The 24,034-nt window shown below is 43.1% G+C and overlaps 1 protein-coding gene and 1 non-coding gene across 5 annotated transcripts in view; both read right to left on the minus strand.

Moving 5' to 3' along the window:
* Positions 1-24,034, minus strand: part of SNX9 (sorting nexin 9) — a 61,464-nt gene that overhangs the window by 7,073 nt on the left and 30,357 nt on the right. For 2 of the 4 annotated variants that reach the window (XM_045572845.1, XM_045572844.1), the window contains exons 5-15: positions 22,746-22,841; positions 20,555-20,720; positions 18,547-18,697; positions 15,665-15,749; positions 13,547-13,672; positions 13,320-13,437; positions 7,946-8,076; positions 4,781-4,884; positions 3,182-3,285; positions 1,084-1,161; positions 486-562 (exon numbers count right to left, since the gene is read on the minus strand). In XM_045572845.1, the coding sequence (XP_045428801.1) occupies positions 486-562; positions 1,084-1,161; positions 3,182-3,285; positions 4,781-4,884; positions 7,946-8,076; positions 13,320-13,437; positions 13,547-13,672; positions 15,665-15,749; positions 18,547-18,697; positions 20,555-20,720; positions 22,746-22,841 (1,236 nt within the window). Of the gene's footprint in view, positions 1-485; positions 563-1,083; positions 1,162-3,181; positions 3,286-4,780; positions 4,885-7,945; positions 8,077-13,319; positions 13,438-13,546; positions 13,673-15,664; positions 15,750-18,546; positions 18,698-20,554; positions 20,724-22,745; positions 22,842-24,034 lie in introns of all 4 variants that reach the window. The other 2 variants (XM_036413529.1, XM_045572846.1) reach the window with 2 other exon arrangements.
* On the minus strand, positions 4,019-4,122 carry LOC118706291. Its single transcript, XR_004983994.1, has one exon. It is a non-coding gene; the product is annotated as a U6 spliceosomal RNA (small nuclear RNA).

The following is a 24,034-nucleotide window of genomic DNA, read 5'->3' on the forward strand; positions in this document are numbered from 1 at the left end:
CCCTGGCGGCTAACGACAGATCCAACCCTCGACCCTGGAAGGTATTCTTTTAGATTTATAAAAACATTAAAAAATATATTTTACTGATTTTTTTACAGAGAGAAAGAGAGAGGGATAGAGTTAGAAACATCCATGAGAGAGAAACATCCATCAACTGCCTTCTGCACACTCACTACTGAGGATGTGCCTGCAACCAAGGTACATGCCCTTGACCAGATTTGACCTGGGACCCTTTAGTCCGCAGGCCGACGCTCTATCCACTGAGCCAGCTCGGTTAGGGCTCTTTTAAATTTCTTGATGACAACTTTATCCATCACTTCAGCTAAATCTAAGAAGCACTATTACCAAATACAATTTAAAAAGATAAATAGGAGTAGAAAAGTAGAGGATAACCATTGGAGCATTTGTCTTAAAACTTACTTGAAATTAAGCATGTAGATTAGATGGCATAAAATATTACATGAATTGTGTGGGTATGTGAATACCTGCTCTGCCACGAGACTGGCAATTTCTTCATAAGTCTTGCCTGCTTCTGTTATTGCATCGTTGAGATCTGTTTCACCTGAAAGCATCACAGTTGCCAGTGGTTGTAAGTTATGTCTTTTCATTCATTTTATTTAAAAATTTTATGACAGAACATTTCAGACTTTTTAAAACTGGAATGAATCCCTACATTTACCCATCACCTAAGCCTCCCAATGAACTGTGCATGGGCAATATTTTTTCACTCCCACCTCTCTCCCACTGGCCACATAACATGTCATCATAAATGTTACTTAGAAGATAAGGACTCTAAAAAATAAGGACAATAGCGTATTATAGTGAAGGCAATTGTCCCTGATGTGAATTATCAGTCAGTGTGCAGCTTTCTGGCAAAGAAGCTGGCAAGAAAACACACTTAACAACCCTCCATTCTTCTCAAAAGTCACACGGTGCGGCTGCAGAAGGCCTGAGCGGAGCAGCCCAGCCAATCTGGGTCGATGCCAAGGTGCTGGCTCAGCGCTCCGGCCTGTCTGCAGGAGTCTGCAGGGTGGCTGTCTGGATAACACGCGAACGTGAGTAAGGTGAGTAAGTGAAGCCCACCTTGGTAAGCACTGGAACTGAACACTGCCGCTAAGCTCTGCAGGGCCTTGCCTATCTTCTGGTATTCCTTGGGTAGTGCTGAAAGAGAAAAAGCAATCCATCGTCAACCAGCCCACCCCGCAGACTGAAGTGGGACTCAGCTATTTTCTAAAAGTGATTACTTTTATAATAGTAGAAATCTGAAGTGATTCAAAATAGTTTATATGCTATAATAAAATCATAGGGTTTTTTTAATTTATTGTTTTTCCCCCCCAATCAAATCCTCTCAATTTATAAGTAATCACTTGCTGAATGAGTGGTGCATGCTGTTAACCAGCACCACTGCCCATTCTCATATACTGAATGACTCTGCGTGGACGGGCAGCTGTTAGAAGACGATTCTAGTGCGCACATGCTGTCTGTCACACAGGCCACCCACTCCATCACATCGACCCCTCCCCCAATACAGACACCCCTCCGCTTCATGGGGTAGGAAGGGAGGGTTAGCCATGTGACCCCGAACACAGATCAGTAAAGTGACGTGTTCGGGGTCACATGGCTAACGGAACTGTGGATGTGGCACTTCTGATTCCAATTACATGGCTTTCCCCACTCTGCTATGTATGTATGATTGATTATTTGCAAAACAAAACAAAACTCAAAGCAACAAGGTGTGGAGAAAAAGGCAGAGGGAGTCCCCAGGACCAGGCAGGAAGGATGTGAGCTTTCTCATCCGCTGGTATAAGCCGTGTGGATGGCAGGGGCCACTCGGAGGCTGGACAGTGAGTCCTCCAGGCAGTGTGGGGCACAGGTTCCGCTGCGACTCCTCCCTCCGCTGTGCACTGTATGTACAAGAGGCCACGGCTACACGGAAGTACATGGGACGCTGTTCCCGCAGCACTTCACTACAAAAGTGGGGGACGCCAGACTGGACTGCAGGTCCCAGTTTGCCCCTCCCTTCCAAGTCTGGGTCACAGACCTCAGAATTGCTCCTCACTGGCTTTGTTATTTTAATATTTCACCCTCAAGTCCCTCCACATTCAGTTTCTTGTTCATTAAAACTATTATTGGACTTCAAATTTATTTTTTTCCATTATTTAGAAGAAAAATTCCATCTTTAAAAAATCTTTACAAAAACATATAATTTAACCTCCTTTCTATGCTGAGCACCAAAGTATTAATATAATGTTAAAGTGGGCATGTGTTATTTTTATACTTAAAAGCCAAGCCATTTTTATTTTAAAAAAATAACTGGGGATGACCAGGATTCTTATAGGTTTTAGTGACAGACTAGCAGGACCTCGTTCTCAGCGGAGCAGCCCAGCCAATCACGGGTGAGGCCCAGCTACAGCTCAGAAACCGGGCTTTCTCTGCGGGACTCAGAGGCTGTGCTGGCAGTGAGGGCAGGATGGATGGAAGAGGAGAAGACTCCCATCCTGAGGCAGTGGGACACCTGAGTGAATGTTACAGGTGAGCCTCAGCCTCAGGGAGGGAGGGGGAGGCTGTGGCAGGATCCACAATGGACACCTGTGTCTGGGCCGGGCAATCCGACACCAGAGCTCATGCTTCAGGAACACAGCACACGCGGCCCAGCAGGCTGACAGTCTGCAAACAAAGGGAAGTGAGGGGACAAGACGTCCTGGAGGACATGGGGACGGCAGGCAGGAAGCATACCTGGCGGTGCCACTGGCCCCTCAGCAGTGCTCCTGTCCCAACCTGTCTTATGTTTCCTACCAATCACATTGGTTTTTCCTAAAAACTAGGGTGCTAGTCAAATCAACACCTGGCCAATGGAGATTGAAAAATTAAAAGAATGAGCTACAACCATTCTCTAAGCACGCAGAAAGGATAAGTTTTTCATAGATTACAAACCCCCAAGTAACTGGAAGTATTTAAGCAAATGTGGTGTTTTTTTAAGAGTTCCCGAACTGGCTTCGTGAGAGCCGACTGTCTGCTGCTGAGTTGGGTGGAGAAGTGAGGTTCATCGCTAGCTATGGGAGGACACGACTAAGGTCACTAGATGCTCTTCTGCCCCAGGGGTGTGGCCCCGGGTGACAGGCCGCAGAGCGGGCCTCACTGCCTGCGAGCTGGGCGGGCGGGCGGCGCGGAGGGCACTCACGGCCGGTGCAGCGCTTCCAGTGCTCCTGCCCCACCGTCAGCAGCTCCTTCACGCCGTCGTCCATGGCCTTGGTGAATTTTCCAACAGCGTCGCACTTCTGCTCTCTGTGGGCAAACACAAGGAAAAATGCCGGCATCGGGCAGGAGGAGAAACATCTCGGTGGCCAGGAGCCTCACCCCAAAGGCAGCCACAGGCCTGTGTCCTTGCACCAGGACCACCGCCCTTTAAGCAAACCAGTCTCACAAACAGGCCTGATCCAGGCTTTTAAAGAACTACTTAGAAACGTGCCATTTGTTTTACTCTGCTCCCTCCTTCCCTCAACTCCTTGTGAATGGCAAGTAAAACTATTCTAAAGTGAATAAAACCCTCATTTCTTGGATATCTTTAGAGAAATTCCATCGTGGGCAGTACCGTGGAACCTGAAAAACATGAGAGGGGCGGCTATGGCAGGCGTTCCTTCTCCCAGCCGTGAGCCCAGAACCAGCCTGCACACGCAGCCATTCCCCCGAGCCTCGGGGATGTAAAACGTGTGGCACCTGACCCCTCCGTCAGGGCACTGGCCTCTTCCCCTCAGACTGCCAAGGTACAAACTGACAGCAGCCCACACAATAGCCACTTGGTGTGGATGAATCACAATTATAGCTACTTTTTATTTTTGTCAGCTTGGCAAAAAATATAACGTGTTTTGGTGTGCCTCAAGGTTTTAGTAATTAGTTTATGTGCATGAGATGAAAAAATGGAAAATCACTGCTCTAAGGTGATTCTGAACTGATCAATTCCTTAAGGATGCAAAAAGTATTTATCAACCTGAAAAAAATCATCGCCAGATACTTTTTTAAAATTATGGAACGCTTCACCAATGTGAGTGTCGTCCTTGCACAGGGGCCATGCTAATCTCCGTGTCGTTCCACTGTTAGTTCACGTGCTGCCAAAGCGAGCACATGAGACACTCCTCAAATTTTAAAACGATGATAAAAGAGAATGCACGTTGTGAGGTCATTTCTGTTTAAACAATTTTCCTTTAGACACCTTTGTACCAAGGAGGGTTTGGGAAACGACAACTATAGGCCGACATGTTAACACTGACTTCCTCTCTGGGTAGTTGGAAGACTGGGTGGTGTGTCGATTTTTTCCTTGTCTATGTTTTTGGTAACACATATGCAATGATTTTATAAGAAAGAGGTTTCTTAAAATAAAAACAAACCTCAAGACTTTTTTTTTTACTGCAAATCCTCAGCAAGCCCACATTAAAGAGCAGATGACAAGATAAAGCACAGATAAAGCAGACCAGAGATGACTTCCTTCGAGGCAATGCTCAGACTCCGCTCTGCGGACTGTGCGTGGGTGTGACTGGCTCTGAGCCGTCTGCTTCCGCGCGCTTCACTAGGAGTCACCACCAACCTCTGCTCCGAGCCCAGTGCGGAGGGCAGAAAGGAAGCAGACTGCCGTGTGCTCTCGGGGGATGTGCTTCACACGAGCCCACTCCTTTCCTCCCCTGGAGCCTGCCCCAGCCCCACCGCGCCGCCCTGCCGGACCGTGAGCACGGAGCACGGGCGGCGCACATAGCCGAGGAGGAGGCGGATCTGGCAGGTCGCTTACACTTCTATCAGGTCCAGGTCAGGGGCCTCCGGTTCCATGGTGGAAAATATCATAAGTCCCACCAGCTCATCTTTCTCGGCCTTCCTCTTCCCAGTTTTCCATTCCTGTAAAAGGGAGGGTCATGAGTTAAACTGGTCTTTCAAACCCTCTGGTAGAATCGGCTCACTGACCGTCTCTACCTTTCTGATTCTCAGGAAGCAGCTCGCCGCCATCCCCCCCGCCCCATGGGCCATATCCTGCACATCTCAAACGTGATCTCATGTGAACAGCGCCCCAGCCCTTCCCGAGTGAGTGAGGTGACTCGGCCACTGTTCCGTGCCCAGCCGCTCCAATCTAAACACAGGGAGTAGGAACGCACCTATGAATTCGGACACGGTGCCTTAAATTTTTAGGCTGTTTAGTTCTGAAAAAGGTTAACACTTTTCTAAAATATAAGATAGGAACCAGTACTATGAGTTAGTTTAAAAACATATTCTTCCAAGTTATATATAGCATATATGCATATACAAACAGAAAAGTGCCCCATGCAAGGAATTCTCACAAACTCCTGTGTAACTACCACCAGACCAAGAACGGGGGAGAGCTGGCATTCTAGAAGCCTTCTCATGTCCCTCCCCAGTCACCACCCTTCTCTCCCCACAAGTTAACCATTACCCTCTCTCTCCTTTATGATGGCTGGTTCATCACTTTTCTTTAGAATTTTACCACCTAGGCATGAATCCCTAAACTATAGTTTTCCTAGTTTGACTAGCAAAGATCTCTATACATTTTTCGTGTATCTGGCTTCTTTGGCTCAACCTGTGTATAAGAGATGCATTCACACTGTTGTTATAGCTATACAATATTCCCTTATATAAATACTCCCCCATTTATTTACCCATCCTATGACTGGTAGTCACCCCTGGCCCCTGCCAAGTTATGAATGAAGTTGCTATGTATGTCTTCCTATACACTGAGTGGCCATATTATGATGATCTCTATACGCATAATAATCTGGCCACTCAGATATTTCAAGGTCCGGTGCATGAATTCGTGCATGGGTGGGGTCCGGCCAATCTGGCCAGGGGGAGGGGACATCGGCAGTTGGCTGGCCTGCCTGCTGGTTGAACTCCTGGTCCAGCGGACAATTTGCATATTAGCCTTTTTATTATATAGGATATATACTGAGTGGCCAGATTATTATGTGTTCAGAGATCAATAATATGACCATTCAGTGTGTGTGTGTGTGTGTGTGTGTATGTGTGTGTATACACACATACACACACACACACACACACACAAATTTCTGTTAGGTATAAGAATAAAAAACTGTTCCACTTTAGATAATATGAAACTGTTTACCTATTCTGACACCCACAGGCAGTGTGCGAGCACCTGTAGCTGCTCATCACTTATCAGACTTTCTAATTTTAGCCTCTCTGGTGAATATTTAGTGGTATTCACTGTGGTTTAATTTGCATTTCCTTGATTACTAATGAGATTATTGTTCTAAACATTTGTTGAGGATTCGATACTTTCTTTTGAGAGGTCTTTAATCAAATCTACAATTCTTCTGCTGGGTTGATTACTTTACCTTTTTCTTTGGGTTTTCTTTCTTATATTCTAAAATCCAGCCATTGGTTGGTCATATTTGTTCATATCTTAGTTTGTTTTTCACAATGGCTTCTGATGATAAACAGAAGTTTTTAGTTTTAATGCAATCTAAATTTCTAAAAACCCCCTATTTCTTCCTGTATGGTTAGTTGTTTTTGTCTTATTTCAGAAACCTTCCCTACTCAGGCGTAATGAAGCTATTCTCCCATGTCACCTTCTAGAAGCTTTATTGGTTGCCTTTCAAATTTAGACCTCAGAATGATCTGGAATTGATTTAAAACTTTATACAATGGAACTTCCAAACATATACAAAGGTAGAGAGAAAGAACAATAAGCCCCTGTAAGACTCAGCCCTCAACAATTATCAAAAATTTACCAATTTTGTTTTATCTCCTCTATTCTACCAGTTTTCTTGCTTACTTAAATGGACCTCTCCGATATAAGGCCACACATAGCCACCATGCTAATGTCAGCCTAACAAGACCAGCAGTACATTGTTCAGGTGGCACCATGCTTTGTTTTCTCCAGTGGTGCCATCTCATGCAGCGGTCACCAACCTTTCGGACCTCATGGACACCAGTGGTCCACGGACCACTGACTGGCGACCACTAACCTAATGGACTGAGCACCGTTTGTTAAAAGGACCGTCCTTCCCCACCGAATCAGCATCCTCTGTGTCAGATATTAGGAGAGCATTCTGTCCTGCTCTGCTGGCCTATTGTCTTCCTTTACGTCACTTCCTTGCTTCTGAAACTCTTAACTTTACAGTGAGTCCTGATATCCAAAGAAGTCCTCCTCCCACTTCGTGCTTTTTCCTGAGGATCTTGGCTGTTCTCAGTGCTTTGATTTTTTACATATGACATTTTTTTCTGTCCTTCAATCCATGAAAGATAATGTTGGAAAATTTGTTTAAGTCTTTTATTTTTCTCAACAGTGTCCCATAGTTTTTTATGTCTTTTGTAAATTTCCTTGTATTTACTCCTAGAAATTTGATATTTTTCATGCTGTTGTAAGTGATAGTATTTTATACTTTCATTTTCTGTTTATTGCCAATATACAAATATGCAATGTCTTATAACCAACTACCTCACTAACTACTTATTTCTAGTAATTTTTCTGTAGATTCATTGGAATTTTCTGTATTCATCCATCTACATGAGTTCTTGACTACAAAAATCAGTTTTTATGATCTCTGCCTCTCTTTCCCTTCCTAAAATCAATTTTTAAAAAAATTGATATGATCATAAAAAAAAAATAATTCATCCTGTTTCCCTCACTTCATGCTGGTAATATCCTGCATAGTTTGGAGTCTAGCCTATTTTTAGCATCTAGAACCATTCCTCAGCCTAGCACATCCTTTGCCCCTTCTACTCTGGCCAATCTGTTCTCCACAGATGGAGAACCATCCCAGCAAGCAGTTCTTTCAGACTTTGTGACTAATTTCCTATCCCTGGGATTTAGCTTTCTATCCCCATTGTCTTTGTAGAGAAGATCAGAAATAACCATCCAACTGACATAATTTTAACTCCTTTCAGACATAAAATTGATGTGAATATGACAATTATCAAATACCTTTTCATCCCGGAAATTTAGAAACTGCTGGAAAACCTCACTTTCTGAAATTACTGGATGCCGACACATCCTGGTCATCCATGCCTGGAGTCTCTCCATGCGCATTTTGATAAATTCTTCTTCAAAGCGACCTGCAAGGGATGCGCCGATAGGATTACCACTTTGTCAAAAAGCTGTTTATAGAGCTAATGGCTCCTTGGTAGAAAGTTATTAGTAAAAGGTAAGCCACGGTGATTTCCACAGCAGCCCTCGCAGACAGCAGGCGCACGCTTCATCCCTGGTCCCGGATGGGGCTTGTGTGGGAGGCAACCAACTGATGAGTCTTTCTCACATCAGTGTTTCTCTCTCTCTCTCCTTCCCTTTCACTTGCTCTAAAAGTCAATGGAAAAATATCTTCAGGTGAGGATTCACAAAAAATAATATAAAGAAAAATAAAAACAAGTAACATAGTGAATTATCAAAGACCCACAGGAATGATACAATAGACTTTTTAGTTTATAAGCATGAAATTACAATTTAACAAGTCAACAAACCTTTTAATTGTGATAAGAATATTATAACCTCAAAATGCTATTTTCCTCAAGGTTTCCTAAAGTATTTTAAAAATTTAAAGTAAATCTTATTTCAATATGAAAAACCTTCTCTTTCTTATAAAGTAATCTGTGGCCATATTAAGTCCTATTGATAAGAAAGGTAATATTGTTGAATTTAATAAATAATCCTTATAAAAGCATATGAAATTTCTATATTTATAAAAATGTGACCAAATGCTGTATAATCTCAGATATACAAATTTAAGTTTAGTATTTATGCAAAGTAACTCAGGACTGAAGCTCTTTCCCCCCATTTTATTTTTTAAGCTACTTAAACTGAAAATAGAAAAAGCAATTTTTCCAAGAATGCAATAATGAAAGCTGCCATTTTTATAAGCCTACCAAACAAAGCTACTACCCGTGTTTCCCAAAAATAAGACATCCTCCGAAAATAAGACCTAGCGCATGGAAAGATAAGACATCCCCTGAAAATAAGACCTAGCGCAACTTTGGGAGAAAAAAATTAATATAAGACACTGTCTTATTTCCGGGGAAACAGGGTATCAGTTAAAAGGCTTCTGGCAATGGAGATTCCAGCTGCAGTCAAGTGAGGCAATCAGCTAACCCAGTTCCCCAAATGACTATAAACCCAAACAAGCAAAACCACCAGCGCCCTGGAAGCCCACCGAAGGCCAGCAGCCATCTGAGAAATGTGTTTGCAAAACTGCTGTACTTCAGGCAAAGCCAGTGGAAATCTGTGGCGTCTGGCTTCTGGCTGCTCCTGTCTTCCCCTCCTGCCCCCACCCTCCATCTCTCCTTGGCCGGCATGGGGTTCTACCAGGACGGAGCAGGAGTGAAGATGGGCAGTTGCTCTTCTCGGGGAGGAAAGGACCTCACTGGATCTGGAGTGTGGGAGATGCCCATGCTCAGTGGCGGGGCAGTGCCAATTCAGAGGCTGGTGAACAGGGAGGCCAACAGCTCCAGGAGCCAAGGTGACGAGGTTGAGCCAAGACTTTCAGGCCGAGGCCCAGTGCAGAGACAGGGCAGATTTGCTGGGGTCCAGGCCAGCCAACCTGAGGCTACACACACATGGGAAGGAGACACAAAAGGGGCCTCAAAGAAGGGAAAACCAGGGCTAACTTGAAAATGACCTGAGCTTCGAATGGGCTCCCCTGCTCACTCACAGGTCCCTTGGCAGAGGACAGAAGCTCAATGGCCTGAGGCAGGCTTACCACCAAGACACACAGACACAGGTGAACCCTAGGAAGCCATACTACTTTAAAAGATAAAATAAAACTGAGCCATAGGAGAGACATGTTTCAGAGACTTAGCCTACGCAAGTTACTTGTAAATCAAACAAACAAATAAAACAAACAGAAACAACAACTTTCAGAGAGAAAAATTATAATCTAGAATTGCTAAAATATATTCTCCAAAATGTTGTTTTCAACAAAAAATTAAGAGATTGCAAAGAAACAGCAAGGCATGATCCATATGAGGAAAAAAGCAGTCAAGAGAAACTGTAAGTGTTCCCAGATGTTGAATTTCACAACAAAACCAAAACAACAAAGAAGCTTCTATAAATATAATATGTTCCAAGCACTAAAAGGAAGCCATGTTAAAAATTTTAAAGAAAAGTATGACGAGGAATCTACAAATAGAGACTAAGACAGAAATTATAAAAAAAGATTGAAAAATTTTGAAGTTAAAAATACAATAACTGAAATTAAAAATCCACTCTAAGGTTTTAACAGCAGATTCAAGATGGCACACACACAAAAAAAAGAGTGAATCTGAATATAAACAGATGTTATTTAATCTGAAGAACAGAGAGAAATAAAACCAATGTAAAATGAACAGAGCCTCAGAAAACATCAACATCCTCATGATGGGAGAAGCCAAAGGAGAAGAGAAAGAAGAAAAAAATATTTGAAGAAATAATGTGGGGGAATTTCCCAAATTTGATGGAAAACTTTAATTTACACTTCCAAGAAGCTCAATACACCCCATGTAGGATAAATATAAAGAGCCCTCGCCAAGATATAGCAGAATCCAACTTCTGAAAGACAAAACAAAATCAAAATTTGAAAGCAGCAAGTGAAAAGCAATTTATCATCTATGGTGCGTGTACGTGTGTGTGTGTGTGTGTGTGTGTGTGTGTGTGTTTGTGTGATAGGTCCTGTATATGAAAGCACTTCAAATTCTGCACTTACTAGGACAGAGATTAAGTACTATATAAGCTTAGGCTGTGCAGAAACAGTCTCGTCTGTTAGATATAAGGAGGGACAGAAAAAGACCCGATAAATCAGCATAGACCTGAGTTATACCGAATTCCCCATTATGACCAAGTGAGTTCATACCACGAGTTCATAGCCTATTTATTGATTGATTCTTAACTTCTTCCAGAAAATTTTCTGACATAGTTGGTTTATTTCCAAATAATTTCAGGTGTTATTTTGTGCTTGGTAAGATTTTTATAGCATGTTTCAGAGAATTTGGGGGGGGGGGGAGCGGGAAATGGGGGAGGGAATTCTCCTTTTCCCATTTTTAATAACCCTGCTTAGGTTTTCACTAAGAATGTGAACATGTCAGTTTTGCACCCAGGAGTAAAGCCAGATTCATTCAATATTATTTCACAAAGCCCCAAATCTGTGAATAAATAAAAAATGATAGCTGTAGGTTTTTCAGGGACAGCTCAGCAAGTCCACAGAAATGCCGTGACATCATATGTTGGCATTTCTATTCTGTCCTCCAGACTTGAGTGCGAGGGGAGTTTACACAATAATGGTCTTGTGGCATCGGGGCAGGAGGCAAGCCAGAGGAGGGAGAGAGAAGTGGCTTCTGTGCTTTCCAGTCTCCTCAGCACATCTCCCAGGCAGTGAATCAAGGCTCAGCTCTCTGCACACCACGGGCTGTGCTTTCTGCTTTCCTCTGGCATCCCCCTGGCTTCGGGCTTGAACTTTTTCTTTTTTTAAAAAACCATACAAACCTTAATATGGGAAGAGAACCACGACTCCACGACGCTTTAAAACAGCACAGCTATCTGATTTAGACTAAACAATGTATTAAAACCTAAGTGGTCTGTAAATTCCTCAGCCCTGAAATAACTCAATCCACTCATTCCACATTTTGGGCCAGTCAAGTTGATAAAGGAGAGTATAACATTCAGGAAACGAACTGCAATTTGAAAATATGGAGAAAGGCAGACTGATGTTTTCAGGGAAAGAAATCTAAAATTTTAAAAAGCAAGCTGCTATTTAAAGTGACAGGATGACAAAAGGAGGACTGTGAACCGGGCACAGGACTGGGGGTACAGTGACCCCTCCGAGTGGAAGGAGGCAGCAGAGACACCAGCCTGGCCACCCTGACACGGCTTCCCGCCGATGTGCCCCGCCCAAGGGGCTGCTCAGGGCCACCCAGATGAGGGTGAGAATGCTAATGCAGCCCCAGCCCCATTCCCCATTCTGCTGTGACAATTTGAAATTTTTGAAAAAAAAAAAAAAAAATCACAATCAAAACAACTTTTTAAAAACATGTTTCCATGCCCTCAAAAATTCTCAGAGAAACAGAAAATAAGTACAAGGTAACGTTTTAAGGAGAACAAACTTCTTATCCTAAGGTCTCTAATTCTGACTAAGATAAGCTGGTCCACATCTCATGTTAAACAGCGAGCTTCGGAATGCCGGCAGGGCGGCTCGGCGTTTCTGAACGGAGACAGCGGCGCCGTGTCTGGGCCCTCGGACCCCGGCAGGGGTAAGTTCACTACAGCACCGAAGTGTCCTAGCCGGCTCTGCCATTCGGCTGGTTAGGATTCTCAGTTCCTCTCTAAACTACTTATCTCCACGCTACGGGGTGAGGATTAAACCTTGTCTGGTCCTCTCGGACATCTGGGGAAGGAGCCTTCCTCCCCAGACTCTGCGTTCTGCTTTGCGTTCTGCTTTGGGGTTAGGATTAGCCTGCTGATGTCATCCCTTCTCAGAGGCTATCTACCCCAGACCTTTAAGCCGCACTCTCATCTTTGATCCTTTCCTTTCTGTACTTATCAGTTCCATACCTACTTACTAAAACTCTTCCCAATCTTCAGTAAAGCTCAGCTTCGTTATAAACTTTTATTCTGAGAAAAACATAACAAATCCTGAGTACTATTTTTCCAGGTTTTATACTAGGAGATAAAAAAAAAAAATCAATGACAGTTCTCAAAACAGACACAGAAGTCCTTTCCGATGGCAGGTTATAAGGGGCTCTGGCAGCATGTGGATTCTTCAACAGACTACTTGGGGCAGGGCAAAGTGGGGAAAATAACACCTTAAATAAGAAAAAGCAGAGGGCTTCTCAGTGATAAATAAAAACATTTAACTACAAATAGTCACCTCCTAACTGGGTAGAAAACTTGGCAGCGCCTGCATTAACAGCTGGAAGCTCTGTGGCTTCTACCCCGGATACCTACACATCTCTACTGCAAACAAGACATCTGACTGCGTGAAGTGCTCCCACCAGCGGGGCCATAGATTTGAGGTTCCACTTCAAGCTATTTGGATCATTTCTCAGGTATCATTTTAACATCCATGTACTTCTTTTACAAGAAAGGGTGTAGCAATAAAGACACAACAACTTCGCTAGAATTCAAGAACTCTGATAGAAAACTTTATGAGTCTTTGTTAGGTGTTTAGGTCACTTCCAAACACATGTACGGTATGTATAGTGTATGCAGCTACTGTCTCCAAACTCCTCCATCTGGCCCCTCTAGAGGATGGAAATGCCATTACTGATTTATATCGGGAAACTCTAAAAACTGGAGTCTTTTTACTTGTCGCCCTGAGTTCAGCGGCACACACACTCACCTGTGACTTGCTTGTCTGGAAGAGAAGGGATTGGAATGGCTGATCCAAACTTAACCAGGAGACGTTCATATAACCAGTCAAAGTGCTTATACCTGTGGTTTACAGATCGATTAGTATTCTACAAAATAAGGGAAAGAGGAGAAAAAGTTACAATGCCAATTACAGAAAATGAAGAAAAAAGCCAATTCTAACTAGTGACATAAGCTTTTGATAACTCGGGTACTTACAGTGGGCGTCAGCTGATACTCAATGTAGCTCTTCAGCCCATACATTTTGGAGCCTTTCCTGGGATCTGCTACCACACAGTCAAAGGTAGAGGTAGGATAAACCCACATCGGGCCATAATCTCCAACCTACATAACGTTTAAGGGAGAGATAACTTTGTTATAAGGAAAACCCGCAAATAAAGTTGATGCAAGTCATCAAGGTTCTCTTTAGGACTAGGGGTCCTTTGGAGGGCTGCTCTTGCCCCTATTTGAGGGTCACATCAATGTTCTCTGTTCCCGCTGAGCTCTATTTGAAGAACACGCTCGCCAGGCAAATAGTGCTGTTCCTCATCCGGGTCCTCCAGGCCAGGAGGGGAAGATGCCCGTTTCCCTCCCCGCTGGAATGCTGGGTGGAACACAAGTTTTCTCTCTCTGGTCCAGCCATCTTAGTTATATGTATAAAGGGCTAGTTTAAAATGTTCCCTTCTCTCATGGGTTGATAGCTTGTGAAATAAAAAATTACAGCCTTGTATGTCTGAAAAATGTCACATTGCCATCAAACGTTCCCATTTTCTGTATACCCTGGCCTATTTCTTTTTAAGGGTGGAAGGAAGGAAAAGTGGGGCGGGGCATGCAAGTTCAGGGGCCATTAGGTCAGGATGATGACTGGGGTCCAGAGAATTTTAATAAGGTGCTAGAGAGAAGATCTATGACAACAAGCTACTCTGGCTCCCCAAGGGGAGTGCTGATCCAGAAAACCCTTAAAGCTGCAGAGGAGCCGCTGGGGAACTCCCCACAATCACAGCACGAGAGCAATTCTGATGGACTCTGCTCACTACACAAGGGTCCACTGTATCAGTGGGAAGGGTTACTGTGCCTTAAAAGCCAAGAACCAGGTCTCTACTTCCTCTCGGTTTCCTGAAGACGAATGGCTCTCCTGGGCTCCCTTTTCCACACAAGAAGCCCACAGAGGCAGTCTGCCTGCAGGGCACTTCGACCTACGACTTTGGTACATAAGCTGGGGTCCTTCAGCTCTACACCACTGCCACAGTTGTGACAAAGTCCCCTTTGCGAATCCAGGGGGCAGGGCGAGGGCCTCTTAACTATGTGGAATTTTAAATTTAATGAAAAATAAAACAAAACAAAAACAATGATACATGTTCAGTATTTACAAAAGGTCTGAAGGAAAAAAAAATTTAATCTAATGACACCATTAAGAATATCTGTTCTAGGGTAGTTCAGAAGATAATTACCCCAAATTTGCTTTGAGGAAAGAAGGAAAAAAGGGGTCTTGGCCACATCCCTTCTCTCTGGAGGTTTCCAGGTTTCAAAGATGTAATAAGTAATAAAATAAGTCCAACATCATTCTTGCAATTTTATCAAGTCTCCTAGGAGATTATGGATTAAGACCAGATGTTTCCTCCTCCTTGTTTGAGTCTATGATGATTACACTCAAGGTTCCCCCATCCCGTAGTCACCGGGGTAAGGCAATAGGGTCAGAAGGAGCCACAGTTCTCTCCCAGAATTTTATCTGAGAATATCGGCTATCTAATGCTTAGACAGAAAAAATCTACCAGCAATCAATGTTTGGGTGAAACTGAAGAGCCAGTGCATGTGATGTAATAGCCAAGTTATTCTAAGACAGATATTCTGAATGGTGTCATTACTGTCAGCTTTTATTTGCTAGCTCCTTATTATGACCTGAGAGCAGGTTTACTGGAAGAAAGACTAATTATATCAACTTAGTGGAAAAGGCACTTAATTCTGATAGCATGCATGGACTTTGCCAGGCAGAAACCTAAATATTTGAATTGGGTTTATTAGGTAGAAAAACAGCATGTAAAAGGTACTTCAAGACACAAAACAGACAAAGAATTATTAAAAATACAGATACTAAAGGGTGTTGTTGGTTCATTTACTAAATCTGAAAGGTAAATGTAAACAATACCTAAACATTATGACAGACATTAATTTATGCTAATTAACTTTAGTACTTTTAAAATACTAGCACATACTCAGTTATTTAGAGTATTAAATGTGTTTAGAAACTTTCCAAATAACTAATAACCTTTTAGTTTTAAGAGATATAAGAGAGCTTAGTCAGAAACACAGCAAACAAACAAAAATGAACAAACTTACAATGATAGGAATTTTCTCTTTGGGTTTTGCTAGTTGCTTAGTCAACAAATACTGTTCCATCCCAGGTTTTGCAAATCCCGGAAACCTAAACATGAAGACAAATGTTCGTGAGACGTACGTCTTTCTTAAAAGAATTATACAGCTCTCATCCACATTTACTTAATACAACCACCTTAACCTTGTCTGTCTCACAGGTGTACTAGGTCTAGGAAACTGTGGTAAATGAAACTTAAACTAATCAGATTGTGTGGTGGCCAATTAGTCATTTAATTAAGCTTTCTCTGGTAAGAGAACAGTTTGACTCCAGAAAGTGTGATATTTATGGCACTCCATTTGCCTAACTTTATCACCCACAAAGAGTGAAGGGCATACCAGAAAAATGTCCCCCACATCACAGGAGACGCTACCGAGCATACCAATGAGAGCTGACCACGGGGTAATGGCCACACACAGCATTTCTAGATCCAAATTAAAGCTGTCTTTCAACATATGCCCTCCTCAGGGCAGCCACAATTATCCCAAAGAAGCTGCCTTTGACAGACAAAAGAACTAGTTTTCCCAACACAAAAGAAAACAGAGACCTAAAACATAATAAATTTGGTTACTTCCAGAAATCAAATCTAAATCCAAAGCAAATTTCTAAAATTGGAGAAAAGCTGGAATACATGCATAGCCATCCAAAGTACTATTTCTAAAGAAGACAAGACTGGATTAGAAATTTTTGCAGATGCAAATGAGGACTGTTTTAACTTGGTTTCAAAGAGGAATGAAATTTTAGAGCAGAAAATTCTTAAAGCCAGCCCCTTCACTTAGAGGTTAGGTGGCTGAGGCTCAACCAGATCTTCCAACTTCTCTAATATTATACAGCGTATCAGCCAGCGTCGAGCAGTGGAAAGAAAGAATAGGCGGTGGAGCCACGGGCCTGGGCACCAGCCACAACCTCACTTTCTAGCCACAAAAACTTGGCAGAAAACTTGGCCGGTCATGTGGTGCAGTCTCGACTTCCTCATTTTCAAACTGGGACAAAGAGATACATTCCACTGAAATGGGTTTTAAATACATTCTGTGTGCAGGTTTAAAGAACAGTGGAGAGAAATACACATCTTTACTGACCATACTGAAAACTTCAAATTTGTCCCTAAGAAACAGGATATTGTCAATAACAAATGACTAATTTTTTTACACAAGAAACCGAACATGAAAATACATAATGGAAGAAACCAGACAGAGACATAGAAAAAGTGGGTAGCTAAAAGATGATATTTAATCACTGATGCTCATTAAATATACTAAGGGGACTGTAGGGCTTATTAACGTATGCATATGTGTGCAGATCTAGAACTGGAGCCTGGTAACTAGATACAGGTATCAAACATTATGTTGACAATATTTTTCCAGACGCAGGTTAACATTCCTTGGTATCTGCTTTGAATCATGGGCTTGGACCACTGAGAAACAGTATCAGTCATCTTAGAAAACTATTTCACACATAACTGCTGAAAGAAAGAGCACTTGAAGATTCTTATGGAAGTCTCAAATTATATCCCCTTCAAGCTCTATGGTGTGAACTACAGACTATCCAGAACTCTCTACCAAGCAATGCTACAGTACTCCGTCCATATTTACCACCTGCCTTCTTGTTAAGCAGTGCATCTACAAGTATGACTCAAAGCCTTTTTTAATATAAGAGAAATCTAGGTGAAAACAATCTTAATTACCTTAAGCAATGTAGTTTAGAGCATGTACTTAGGAGACTGAGGGACTGGCCTGGAATCCTGTGTGAGTCTGGGCAGTTAGTTAACCTCTCTGGGCTTCAGTTTTCCCCACAGAACAGAGATTACATGTACCACAGGGATATGAGGCTCTCGTGAGAATGTATACAAACTGCTTTGTACAATGCCTGGTAATTCGATAAGCGATCAATGACCAATAAATAATAAAATATTTAAAGAAAGTTAGTTTTGGTTTTCCTGTGACGTTAGTAAGGAAACCTAAATACATCCTGGAGTTGATAAAGGTAAAAACAGTGTTTGCAGATCATTAAATAGGACAAATATTTCCTTTAAAGTGAAAAAAAAAATCCTATATAATAAAAGCGCAATATGCTGTCTGGTTATCTGTTCAACCAATCAAACTGTAATATGCTGCCAAGACCGGTTTGGCTCAATGGATAGAGCGTTGGCTTGGGGACTGAAAGGTCCAGGGTTCGATTCCGGTCAAGGGCATGTACCTTGGTTGCGGGCATATCCCCAGTAGGGGGTGTGCAAGAGGCAGCTGATCGATGACTCTCTCTCATTGATGTTTCTAACTCTCTCTCTCTCTTCCTCTCTGTACAAAATCAATAAAATATATTTAAAAAAAAACACAACAAAGTGTAATATGCTAATGATATGCTAAGGCAACTCAACCACTTGCTATGATGTGCACTGACGACCAGCAGGCAGATAGTTGACCAGTAGGCCAGTCACTTTGACATGTACTGACCACCAGGGGGCAGATGCTCTGACTGGTAGGTTAGCTTGCTGCTGGGGTGAAGCAGATTAGGAATGAACTAGTCAGACCGGACATGTACTGGAGCCCTCTTATGGTCCTCTCTGCCTGGCCAACCTCCCACGTCCCTCCCTAGCCCCAATTGTGCACCAGTGGGGTCCCTCAGCCTGGCCTGCACCCTCTTGCAACACAGGCTAAGGTACCCCCGGCCCCGAGTGCATGAATTTTGTACACCGGGCCTCTAGTATTAAAACAAACTACCAAGCTAAGATCCAAATAAATAAAGTGAGCAAATTACAAAACTTTGTAAATCACTGAGAAGAGAAAAGGCCTCTTTGTATCTTGTCTATTCCTACACAGAGGTCCTGTGCCTTGACTCCCTTTAAACCTACTTGTTAAGTGGCAGCTTCATCGACGAGGAGCCAGCACGATTGTTTAAGCGTTGAGCACCTCCTGCTTCGGCTGCCTCTGAATCCTTGAAGTAGGGAGAAGATGACTTGGGGTCATCCCAGTCTTCATCCCAGTCATCATCGTCACCAGTTGCTAGGGGTGGGCACCAACGATGATCAGTGAAGGAAAACAAAATAAAAAGGGAATAATTTAATTTTAGGATAAAAACTACCGAGGGGGCTGACCAGTTAAAAAGGGGAAAAGGGTGCACTAGAGGAGCATGAAGTAGACATGAAGAATAGAGGCTCCGCAGTCAGTCTGCCTTTTAGCTTCAAGAGGACCGTCAGTCCAAGTAACTTCATTCATCTGAAGTGACTATAAAAATGCTCCGTGGTACACAAGGGAAGGTCTTCTGGAGGCCCATTCGTTGATAAATCTAGCGTTATAAACTCGCAAGGAAGCAGATCAAACACCCTTAAAGTCAAGAAGATTGGGGAGGTCTGCATAGTATGGCTCAGTAGTTGAGTGCTGACCTATGCACAAGGAGGTCATGGTTTGATTCCCAGTCAGGGCACAGGCCTGGGTTGTGGGCTTGGTCCCCAGCAGGGGGAATGCAGCTGATCAATGATTCTTTCTCGTCATTGATGCTATTGATGTTTCTATCTTTCCCTCTCCCTTCCGCTCTGAAATCTATCTATGTACCTATCTATTTATCTATGAGTGAGGAGGACAAAAGGTATAATAAAGCTCTTACAAGCAATTATCATTAGGAACAATAAAGGTGAGAGAAGGGTGATGGTGGGAGAGATGGAAAGGAACAGGATGGGGATAGAGGAGAAAGGACAGAAAAACGGGAGATAGGAAGTACAGCCAGCACTCGCAGCCTAACACAGCAGTAGTCTGTATATCAGGTAAGGTGCTGCCAGCTCACCTGCTCCCTTCCTCACCACAGTCTGCCTGCCTCCCACCTCTGGGGGCCTGGCTTGTCCTTTTGCTATTAGACAGGAAATGACCCTGGCATCTCTGCCTTAAGAGTGCCACAACGAAGAGACAAATGCCAAAACAAAAAAGAAAAGAACAGGAAGTATTAGAAGGACCTGAGCCAAGCTTCCTGGGGCCATGGCACTTACTAAGAACTACACGTCAGCACTCTGGTCTCAACATTTCTACTCAGCCCAAGACTCCTGGTCCTGCCAATAGTCCCGGTCCTTGCCAGTTAGCACATTCAATTCCTGGCACAATGTGCTCATATAGGGATCATAAAAAATGATGAGCAGATTTGTATCTTATTTGTTTTCAGAACCGACATAAATATCCTTCCTTAACTGTTTCCCCATCTATAAATTCCTCTTCTGCCTCAATATTTCCATTGATGGCCTGGGAGTCAAACAAGTAGTTAAGGAAAAGATGAAATAGCTGGTCAGAGATCATAGCCTGGCAGGTGATACACCATATTTCATCTGTATACATTTGTTTTTAGCCTAAGATTTAAAAGAAACTACATGTGTGTCGATTGCCACAATTTTATTTTATTTTTATCTTTTAAAATATATTTTATTGATTTTTTACAGAGCGGAAGGGAGAGGGATAGAGAGCTAGAAACATCAATAAGAGAGAAATATCAATCAGCTGCTTCCTGCACACACCCCCGCCCCCACTGGGGATGTGCCCACAACCAAGGTAACATGCCCTTGACCAGAATCGAACCCGGGAGCCCTCAGTCTGCAGGCCGACGCTCTATCCACTGAGCCAAACCAGTTTCGGCTAATTGCCAAGATTTTAAAGTGTTCTTTTGCTTTATGAACCTGGCCCCTGCAAGCATGTGACTCCTTGACAGATAACTGAGATTGGACTAATGGCCATAATTAACAGCTACCTACAATAGATGCAGACTAGTAATAGGTTCACTATTACCCAATAGGAGCACCTGAGAACAGCTCCTTGGATTGGAATCTGTTTTTATTCCGATGCCCTAGTCCCCAGCAGAGCCCTCTTCCTCATCCTCCTCACCTGGTCCCTGGTAGGCCTGGGGATGACCAAAGGCGGTGTCCCAGTTATTGGCAGTGCTTTTCTGGGCTGCAGTCCCCTCCGCCTTGGCTCCCCAGCCATCCGTGCTGTCCCAGTTTCCAGATTTGGAGGCACTCCAGGCCGACCAGGGGTCATTGCCACTGCTGACCTGTTGTTGAGGGTAAAAAAGGAGAAAAAATATTTGTGACTTCTAGAAGCATTACTCAATTCGGGAGGAATCACGTAACAATTGAATACAATAGTAATGCTGAAAGAAAGCAATAGAAATTTACAACCAATTTAAATTTAAATACAGGTAATGCCTTAAAAAACAACAGCAGCAATTTCAATGTTGAATCTGTATATCCACGAACATGGAATCACAATATTTCCCCTTCACATGGGGGAAAAAAATATGGAGTTGGGGGCGGAGGAAAGAGATAGAGACATATAGATATTTATAGGAAAATTTCCCAAACTGTTTAGGTAGCTTTTTAACGTTCTAGAACCCTATAATGTTGGTCTGTTTACACTTCACTGACAGATGGGATGGATAATTGGCTACAACATACCAGAAGCATAAAAAGCAGAATATATGTTTTATATATGGAGTTATGATTTCTGAAGTTCCTAATGATTTTGTCTAAGGCAAATATTAATAGCAGAAAGACATTTCATTCACACGACCGTGAGTTTCTCCAATACATGGCTTACAAGATCATACTTCCAAGCTACTCCAGTGGAGACTGGAAATAAAGGCGGCCAACTGAGGGCGGCACAGTTAGGAACATGGCTTCCCTCCATTAGGCTGCGGGTTACAACCCTGGCTCTGCCTCTCCAGCGGGGCAACCTCAGCTAGAATTCAAGTCCAGGCAGCCGACTCGGGGTCTGAGACTGACAGACTGAAACGAAGTAAAGGAACAGAGGGTTATAAACTAAAGCAACAGGAAGGGTAGGAGCTCAGCACTGCAGTGCCGCTAAGGCTGACAGTGAAGGGTCAAAGGAAGATTTTCATCAGCACTGGGCAAACGGAATGTGACCTACTCACAGCAAGTATCCCCAGAACTTACAATTTAGGGCAGAAACATATGATGGTTCTCTCTAAAACCACTTTGTTCACAAAATACTTGTAATAACTGCTACATTATTTCGTTATGTTTACGATCTTAGCTCTCTATCTACTGTAGATTATAAAATCCCTGTAGGCAAATATGGTAATGGTTTGCCTCTGTCTTTTGTTATTTTTTCTGGAACTTTCTATCTTGTTTCAATCTTTCCAAACCAGAACTCTTTCCAGCCTTCTTTCATGCCTTTTACTGGCTTTCTCTCTCTCTGATGACCTTTCACTGACCTCCAGAACCCCTCTTCTAAGATCAATACCTAAATGAGCTCACACAGTCTGGTCCTGTCTCTCTGAGCCCACCGTTCTGACTTCTCTGCTTTCAACCCCCATCCGTGGTCCCTCAGCTGCCTGTGTCTGGTCACACACTCTGCTCCTCCCTACGGTTTCAACTCTGAAGTGACTCTTCTCTACTTTCTTCAGCTTTCCTCCCTCTCCTTCCTCCCCAGCAGTGTCTTCATACTCTTCTTTTAACCTCTTTACGGTACCAAACCCTTCCTCACTCTCAACCACATGTCGTTAAAGACCCTTCATTAGCTCTCACTGGCAATGGAATAAACTCCAAGCTCCTTTGTCCACCCATCAAGGTCCTAACTTTTCCTCCATGACATTTCCCATTCTTACTTGCCATTAACCTTCACTTCTGTGCTTCAACCTTCACAGGTTCCCAAACTCTCCTACATCTTGCCTTTGCTCATGCTATTCTCTCTACTGGCACACAAAGCCTCCTCCATCCTCCTCCTGAACTCTGCCCAAGTCCTACCGTACTGAGGGTTCCAGTCCCAGCCAAACCCAGAGGCAACACTTCTCTACCTTTCCCTCCTCTCCTTTATCCTCAGCAATGTCTTCCCTTCTTTCCCCCGGCCCCTCCCTTTATGGCACCAAGTCCTTCCTGAATCTCAGCCTCGTCCTTAAGACTCTTCTTGAGCCCTCACTGCAGTTCCAATGGTTCCACACGCCTCCAGAAGGGCTGTGCAAGATGCTTTACCTGGAGCAATGACCTCACTGGGAAACAGGTATTACTTCAGGGGTTTTAAATGTGTATTTCCTCTTGCATTTAAGTTTGAATTTTACCTTATTTATGGAAGAAGAAGGAGGAGAAGGAGAAGATGAAGAAGGTGGTGACTGGCTGAGACTTTCAACACAACCAATCTGAGCCAAAATATCCACCTTAAAATAAAAGAGGTGCTCAGTAAATGAAGAAAAAAAAGAGTACTCCAAAGCTCTTAACTAAAAACAGCAAATTCGTAGCAGGGCTAAGTTTACCAGGAAATTTCAGCATGCCCCTCGCTCACACACATTACATGCAAAAAGCAAAGCCCCAATTGGGTTGCAATATGCTATCTCCAATGCACTAGTTTATATTCTAAAGACTTGTTGCTGCCGAAACCGGTTTGGCTTAGAGGATAGAGCATCGGCCTGCGGACTAAAGGGTCCCGAGTTCGATTCCGGTCAAGGGCATGTACCTTGGTTGTGGGCACATCCCCAGTAGGAGGTGTGCAAGAGGCAGCTGATCGATGATTCTCTCTCATCGATGTTTCTAACTATGTATCCCTCTCTCTTCCTCTCTGTAAAAAAACAATAAAATTAAAAAAATAAAATAATAATTTAAATAAAGACTCGTTGCTGTCATAATTCAGCATCTCTAAAGCACTAAAAATAATTATAGTACAGAGGAAACAGAACAAATATCATGCAAGTATCACAGCCAATGAAAGAAACTCGAGAGAAAAAACATAGCCAAGCTTTTAATAATGTTAGCATATTGAACCCTTTGCTTTCATGGCCACCAGATCCATGAGAGCGAAGAGGAGATGAACAGCCATGAGGTTGACGTGAAGCAATCACAGAGCCATGACGAACCCACCAAACCCAGCGGAGGGCACCACACAGCCCGTCCAGGCCGTGAACTCAGGAGCAAAGTTTTTCTGGTGGGTTCCCGAGGCTCTGCCCAGCTCAGTACGCAGCATCGTAGGGAGAAAAGAATCACGGATACCCTCCCACTAAGCCAGCCAAGGCCAAACCGGCATCACTGTTAAGAGGACAGTTTTGGAGTCTAATTTCCAGGCTTCAGATCCCAGCTCCACAACTATCTATCAGGGAAGTCAATGTCATTATTTAACATTTATGCAGCTTTGTGACAACGCACTTTTTGGAACAACTCTCTTGCAAAGTGGTGGCATTATTTCCATTTTATAGATATAGATAAACTTGGTTTTCTAAACCAAGTAATATGCAAAAGTGGGCAATCAAGATGGAGTAACTGGGATGCAGTTTCCACTTAAAACTGAAAAATAAAAACGACAAAATATATAAAACTGATTTCAAATCACTGGACATAAGGCAGTAAAGGGCCTGCTCCC

The sequence above is a fragment of the Pipistrellus kuhlii genome, unplaced genomic scaffold (genome assembly GCF_014108245.1).
Source record: "Pipistrellus kuhlii isolate mPipKuh1 unplaced genomic scaffold, mPipKuh1.p scaffold_m20_p_5, whole genome shotgun sequence".
Classification (NCBI taxonomy): Eukaryota; Metazoa; Chordata; class Mammalia; order Chiroptera; family Vespertilionidae; genus Pipistrellus; species Pipistrellus kuhlii.